Genomic DNA, 8230 nt, shown 5'->3' with positions numbered 1-8230 from the left:
TATAGTAGCGATGACTGTGAAAAAGGCCAAGCCGCGGGCCATTCGGCGCACTCAAAAACAGAACCCTCCAGTGTGCGCGTAATTCTAATTTTCATGAAGATGTAATTTTAAATATCTATTTATAAAAATAAAAATATAATTACCACTCTAAATATTGTGTCAGCAATTGTATTTTTAATTTAATAAATGTCAAAAAAATGTTACAATAGATATTTAAGATTGTATCTTTACGAGAATTTGAATTTCGCGCTTACCGGCGAGTTGATTCTGTCGGCTCAGATTCTGTCCGAATTCCGATGGAACGCCGGAATTTCACACATGCGCACCATGATGCCACCGGCCACGTGATCTAAATGCCATATGAATCGTCCGCTTCCACAGTTTCACCGTTCACGGCGTCAATGAAACACGTGTTTAAATTCGCTTGTCAAAAGTCAAAACGTCGCTGAAGTATATAATAAAAACAGATCTTGCTACATTACAGTAAAACATGACTATCAACGAATCCACGGCACCGGTTCTGTTTTCAGACCTACAATTGTCCGCAAGCACATTAGAAGGGTTGAACGAGTGCAATTATCGCCAGCTAACTGAAATTCAACGTAGGACAATCGATCATGCACTCCAAGGACATGACATTGTTGCTGCAGCTAAAACTGGAAGTGGAAAAACTTTGGCTTTTTTGGTGCCTGTAAGTGTATCCATCGATTGTCCTGACTTTTAAATTGTAAACAATATTAAAATTTTCAATTTTTCAAAGATTATAGAACATTTACACAATGAAAAGTGGGAGAAGGATCATGGACTCCGAGCGTTGATCATTGCTCCTGTTCGAGAACTGGCCCAACAAATATATGATGTAATTGGTAAGGTGGCCAAATACCATGACGTTTCAATAGGATTGATCATCGGTGGAAAAGATTTGCGCAAAGAGAAGAAAAACATTGATCGGTGCAACATTCTAATTGGTACACCAGGTCGTATTCTACAACACATGGATGAAACTTTTATATTTAATTGTGATAATTTAAAGGTACGTTAGAATTTTAAACTTAGACATTTATTTTGTGTAAACAACATTTTTTTTTATCATAGTACTTAGTTTTGGATGAAGCAGATCGATGTTTGGATATGGGCTTTAAGCAACAGATGGATTCTATTATAGAAAATTTACCAGCTGAACGTCAAACACTATTATTCTCTGCCACTCAAACCAAGTATGTATTAAGAGACAAAATTGAAAAAAAAATTTTAAATTTTATTTGTTGATAATTAAATTTTATACGTTTTTGAATTGAAAAATGATTAGATCTGTTCGAGATTTAGCTAGACTCAGCTTAAAAAAGAATGCTAAGTACATCTATGCTCATGAACATGCAACTAACGCTACACCAGATGGCTTGCAACAATTGTACATGATTTGTAATTTGGGTGACAAACTTTCTTTATTATGGTCTTTTCTAAGAACACATCAAAAACACAAAATTGTTGTATTTTTTACAACCTGCCATCAGGTATGTACTTTTTAAAATCTCCAATGAAATAAATATATCTTCTCAAGTCTTTTTAAAAAATATCATATTTAATTGTTTTCTAAGGTCAAATTTGTGTATGAAGCTTTTCGACAAATGAAACCTAGATTGAATTTGAGTTTATTGGCTCTGTATGGAAAACGTCATCAGGACAAAAGATCAAAAACGTGTGCAGAGTTTGGTAGAAAGCAACATGCAGTTATGTTTGCTACAGATGTTGCAGCTAGAGGACTTGGTAAATATTAGTGTTGACTACGTATCAACTTTTACATATTAATGTAATATATTGGTGTTAAACTTTTCTATATTGATGTATTGTATTGATACTAATTTTATTTAGATTTTTCAAATGTGACCTGGATTGTACAGATGGATTGTCCAGAAGATGTCAAAGCCTACATTCATCGAGCTGGAAGAAGTGCTAGGATGAATAAAGGTGGAGAATCATTATTAGTTCTTTTACCTAGTGAAATAAAAATAATTGAAAAATTGCAAAGCAGTAATATTCCCATCAAACAATCTAAGTACGAAACACACCTCATTGAATGTTTCTATGAATATTTATATTTTTTTTAAATATCTAATGACAATTTTAAACTTTTAGAATCAACCATAAAGAATTACAACCTATTCAAAAACAGTTAGAAGCATGGATTGGAAAATATCCAAATCACAAAGAATCTGCTCAACGAGCTCTACAAACCTATGTTAAGTCAATGATCAAACAGAAGGATAAAAATATTTTGAAAAATTTAGATACTGATTCATTTGCAAGGTGATTTGAAATAATTTACATAAATTATTAAATGACAGTTTTGATAGAAAATAGAACTATTTCTTAAAAAATATTATCTCGACATTTTCACAGATCTCTTGGCCTATCAGAAACTCCGAGAATCCGAGCTTTAAAAAGAAAAGAAAAAGAGGAAGCAAAAATAGAGAAATCCAAAAATGAAGATGTTGAATCAAGCGACGAAGATGTGAAAAAGATTGATATCAATCATAAAAACAAAATTTCAACATGTAAGTATACTATTTATATAAAATCAGCACTCTCTATGAAACTTGTTTTCAATTTAAAGTCAATATTTTATTGATCAATATAAGCAACTTTTGAAATATTCAGCAATAATTTTTTCTAAAAATACATTCTGAAACAGCTAATTATGAATAATTTATTTCAGTCCACGATGACGACGATGACAGTGATGATTGCCTTACCATCAAAAGGAAAAATGTCCAAATTGATGATAATGAAGATTTAGAACTGAAAAGTACTAGTGTTTCTAGAAAAGTTCTCACCAAAGCTGCTGCAGCTAAAAAAACTTTGAGAAAGAACATAATTCCTAATAAAAAAATTAACTTTGACGAAGAAGGACAGGTAAAAAATCATACTAAAAATTTACATCATTGTTTTCTTACAATAATAAATGATTTAAAATTTTAGGAAATAATCGATCCTGCTAAATCAAAAGTGTCAAATTTAGGAAAAGAATATGAGAATGAAGAGACTTCTGGTATTAATATTAAAGTAGCAAAAGAAATTCTCAAAGAAGAAGACAAAGTAGATAAATTAAGATATCAACAAAAAATTAGAGAAAAGCATAGAGAAGAAAAAATGAAACGCAAAGCTTTGAAAAAAGGACAAAAAGATGAAGAAGATAATGATCATGCTGATGGATCTTACGACTCTGGAGAAGAGATCAGTGAGTCTGAATCTCTAAACCAATTGATAAGTGATTTACCAGATCCTGATAAGATTTATGGTAAAAAAGAAAATGCTTCAGATGACGAGAGTGATGATGATGATGAAGATGTAATTCACAGGTATCTATGAGGCTTCAATTTTATTAATATTATTCATAATTTGAGAAGACTTATTATTCTGTATTTTCATTAGCTCAAAACGAAAACTTATCACACTGGATGAAATCAAAAATAAAAGACGAAAAACAGATTCGTCGGATGACGAAGATAATGACGAAGTTCAGCACAGTTTAAAAACGGACGAAGAGCTTGCTTGGCAGCTTATGCGGGGATGAACGATTTTTTTTTTTGATAAAATAATTATTAAATAAGTATTCAATGAATTATTTAAAATATATTTAAGAGAGGATATTTGTATAATATAATCGTCAAAAAAAAAAGTAGAAAGGTATATACATTCAATGTATATGTGTAATTATTACTATATGTATGTAAATATAAAATGTTGTTTTAATAAAAAAATTTGAAAAATCTATAGGTTTTTTTGTGTTACATCACTCATTATATATACCACTAGTATGTTTCAAACGCGCTCCGCGCGTGTTAATTTTTTCACTCGTTTTTTGAGGTTATAGTGACTTTCTGGCACGCTTCGCGCGCGTACATCTTTCAGTCAGTTTCGAAAAAGTTGCTATTTTGACCGTAGATGTCACTTTATTACGTTTCGACTCGAGTCAAAAGTCAGTCGACCAATCAGAGGCCGAATAGATTGGCTTCACTTTTAGGTCCATCTCTTTTTTATAAGTTAGATTAGATTAGATTAGATAGATTAAGATTAGATCATTTCTACACTTCTTGTAGGTTCTAAGCTTAGTTTTATAATTAATACAATCTCGATTAATATTCGGGACAGCAACGAGGGATGCATATATAAACATAATGCTGATTTATTGGGCACGTGATATATTTAACGCCGATCTAGAGAGCCCTCGTGTGCATTGCATTAAACGTTTTATGTATTACGAAGGAGACGGAGCGTCGATCGAGGGTTTACGCGATTTTCTGGCACAGTTCCGAGATAAACTGTGAACTTTTCATCCAATATTGGAACGTTGTACTGGCCACGATTATTAGTATTTTTTTCAAGTCAAATATCATGTCGAATTAGTCAAGTGCGAGCGATGATGCTGCGGAGAAATTTTAAATTTTCAACAGAAAAGCGCGATAAACCTGAGTTTTTCTCAAAATGTATAATATACAAGCCTATATTTCTCCCTTTGGTTTGGGTCAGATTGTAGAACATTAGAAAAATATCAAAAGATGTAGTTCCAGTGCTCGAAATATTATAAGTTCTTTTTACAGAGAACTTTTTGACTTTGCTGTAATTTATTATACTTTTATTCTAAGAGTAATTCAAAATAAGCAGAATGTTTCGTTTTACACTCAAAAATTCATTGACTTTTTTTAAAACTTAGACTCTAGTTTTACGCATTGAAATTTCATAGGTATACTTCTTAGCATCTTAACAGATAAAAATTTTTAAATTAATTTACTAAACAAATCGTTTTTGATACAATTAAATAGTTTATAAATTTGTCAGTTTTTAATGTGCGAGCGACACGCCACATCCATGTGCGCATGTTGAGTGAGACTAGTTTTATTTCTCTATTTTTTTTTTTTTTTTTTCATATACATCGAATCCGTGAACGATACCAATATGGGCTGCATCAATGTGGATTTTGAGATTTTAGCCACTATTGGAAAAATTACGCTTAATCGTCGCGTGCGCGCGACTGACGCAAGTGCCAATACGATACAGAGGCTCATCTGTCATTCCCGCTATATAATAGGTGTACCGCAATGCGCTCGAATTCTCTTTCGCTTTTTTCTTTCCTGCCTTTCGTCGTGTCTTCGCGCTCGCCGACACACACACACACACACACACACACACACACACACACACACACACACACACACACACACACTGCACTGCACCTGGGGCATTGCGCGAGAGACGATATAGGTAGTTTGTATGAGGGTCGCGGCTGTAAAGGCACGTTTTCAGCAGTATCGCGACGAAGAGAGTCGCGAAACGTTATTATCGAAGAGCATATTTTTCTTATTCTTTGTTCGTTTCCGTATGGCTCGATTGTACCTGAGTATTTGTCCAAATTGACAAATAGCTCAAGCTGTAATATTGACTGATTGAGTATGTCTATGTTATTTTTCACTGGCCTCAAAGATACCCACAAACACATTCTGATTTACAACAGTCTTTTTTGCCTTTTTGTTCAAAATTTCGGAATCTCTATATGTTTATAAATCCAAATTTAAATATTTTTTTTTTTAAGCGAAAAATCACCGCTATTGCGATGGCAAGAGATGTTTTGATACATATACGTATTATATACCATAATAATTTCCGTACTTTTTATATTGTACTCACGTGTGTAGGGTATTGTTTGAAAGCTATTAACATATTCTTTAATTTTCAAAAAAAAAATTTGAAGTATTTTCAATTGTTATTATTTTTGTTACAACTTTGTAAATGGTTTTTTGAATAAAATTATTTATTAAAATTAAGTATTTTTTCAATTTGTTTGTCTCATTCCTTTAAAATAAAGATGAAAAAATAATTTTGGAAAACTCTTACGTAATTTGTGAATGATTTTAAAGATTTAATAAGTTAGCTCTCACCAAAAGTTATACGATTTTAAAGTCTAGCCTTAGTCCTAGTCCTAGTGGATTTTGGGCATGTGATTTATGTCTTAAAAAGAAAAGAAGAGTTAGAAAAGAATTTCGAACTATTTTGGCACTATTAAAATACGGAATGAGTAGTCATATTACGGTGAAAACATAAATTATCTTTTTTAAAAACTGAATGGCTATAGCAAATATATCCATGAAATTTTCTATAATTCACAAAATTTTCAATTTGGTACAATTTTCGCCGAGCTTTTTTACATTATTTTCTTGTAATTTAGAATAATTTAGAAAAAGTCAGAATCTACTATTATATACTTATGAAAAATATGCAACACAAGGCCATAATAGCGCATTTTGATGCATCTATAAAAACATTTTACCGATCAACCCATGACACCCAACTAAACATTAATAGTTAAAAAAATTTCCCTTCAAATTGTATTTAAAGAAATGAAAATTATGAGTCTTTGAACATAGACTTGACATTGTTAAAATGGTCTTCGTAAGGTTTAGCTTGAACATGTAAAAATTCATTCTAGAGGTCGCAAACCAAAAGCTACGAAGAGGCGAAAACCGCAAACGCTGAAACCGCGAATATCGTAGTTCACCTGTATCATAAAGTGAGTCGTGTATAATGGAAAAATAAGAATAATTTCCGGCGAGAGAAGCGATCTTCACTGAGATGGGAGATGAGTACGATTCTGGCTTTCGTAAAGTAATTAAATTCGAACACATGTTATCCGACCACGTGTTTCGATCTAAGCGCTCGCCGCAGCTATTGTTGTTGACACTTACACTCGAGAAATTACCGTAGCTCTGGTTAGACGCTCCGCACTCGTTAACGTGAATCAACTGTCGCTACGTCTATTCTCTTTTAATTTTCTTTTCTCACTCACATCGGCTGCAGCGGACTGCACATGGTTGCCTAGTCAGTTTTGATTGGGACAGCGCAGGACTCGCATCGATCGCAGCGAGTGATTTTCGTGAAAATAGTGAAAAAATATTTCATATTACAAGTGACCGTGTGCTGTGTACGCCTGTAATAAATTGCAGTGTAATAAACTAAAAACATGCTGTCAAATGTTACAATTTTGAAGCGCTTACGCGAGAAAATCAAGTGGGACGATAAAAACTCACTGGATAAGTTTGTGCTTCAAGTTCAGGATACAATCAAGAATTGGAGTGGAAATCTACCCACTTTGGAATTTTTTTGGCCCAAAGATATCGACCAGCTTCTTTTGGCTTGCGTTGAGCAAGGCGACGCCGAGGAAACCACTCCGGGAAGAGAATTCATCCTGTTTGTCGCCGCCACCGGTTACCAGCATGTGCTCGAGCCCGAGGACGACGGCAGTCCACGCGGGCCTTACACCACGGCGATTCATCGCGCGGCTAGACTGATCGGCACTCGTCGGTACTCGACAGAAACCATACAAGCTTTATTCCGCATTTACGGAAATTTTGATGTTATTTACGAAGATGAGTCGGGCTTGGATCACTTTCACGCGGCTTGTATACTCGGTTGCGATTTCGCAGTGACGGAATATCTTCGACGAGGTAGAGATCCCGATCTTCTGTGGCAGGAAGGAGCTAAAGCTCCGATTCATTTAGCTGCGCAGTACAATCACGTGCTCGTATTGGAATCGCTGTTGTATTACGGCGCCTGTCCAAATATTCAAACGTGCGACGATTTCGAAACTCCGCTGCACGTGATTTGCAAGCTTTACGGTGACCATGTAGAATTATTGGCGAAGAAATTTTTCGAAATCAATAAAATGTATGATCTCCAGTACGTGGATATGAACGTCCGAGACCGGAGAGGCAACACTCCACTCGTCTGGGCGCTGATACGCGAGAGTTGGCCGATGGTCGAGCTGCTGCTGAGAGAAGGCGCCGACCCCAACGCCGACGGCCAAGATGGATGGACACCACTTCGTGTCCTTTGTGAGTCCTGGAGCCAGAACAAATTATTGGTGCCTTTCATCGAGTTGAACAAGGAGCTGGGCAATCGATTGCTGATGGACGCCAAAGACGATATAGGCAGCGCACCGCTGCATTTGGCCCTGTCTCGCTGCGACAGACACGCCATACGAGTCCTGATAGAGAACGGTGCCGACCCCAATCTGCCCAATCGCCTCAATCGTACCCCCCTGCACATAATAGCTATGAAAAGGAAGGACGACGATTTTTTGGATTTCTTCCTGTCTCTCTGTAAGGGGAAAAAAGTCGAGGTGAACGCGATAGAGAGCAAATGTGGAAAAAGTCCATTGCATTTCGCTGTGCAAGAT

General features: G+C 35.1%; 1 protein-coding gene across 1 annotated transcript; it reads left to right on the top strand.

Moving 5' to 3' along the window:
- Positions 1–394: 394 nt before the first annotated feature.
- Positions 395–3641, top strand: LOC106656395 (probable ATP-dependent RNA helicase DDX10). Its single transcript, XM_014377347.2, has 11 exons — positions 395–691; positions 761–1033; positions 1096–1217; positions 1310–1514; positions 1599–1767; positions 1873–2056; positions 2137–2307; positions 2401–2555; positions 2717–2913; positions 2980–3359; positions 3433–3641. The coding sequence occupies exons 1-11, from the start codon at positions 491–493 to the stop codon at positions 3572–3574; spliced, it is 2199 nt and encodes a 732-aa protein (XP_014232833.2). The 5' UTR covers positions 395–490; the 3' UTR covers positions 3575–3641.
- The last annotated feature ends 4589 nt before the right edge of the window (positions 3642–8230 follow it).

The sequence above is a fragment of the Trichogramma pretiosum genome, unplaced genomic scaffold (assembly GCF_000599845.2).
Source record: "Trichogramma pretiosum strain Unisexual culture from Peru unplaced genomic scaffold, Tpre_2.0 scaffold10, whole genome shotgun sequence".
Classification (NCBI taxonomy): Eukaryota; Metazoa; Arthropoda; class Insecta; order Hymenoptera; family Trichogrammatidae; genus Trichogramma; species Trichogramma pretiosum.
Note: the sequence above shows the minus strand (reverse complement) of the source record. Positions and strands in the feature narration are given on the sequence as shown.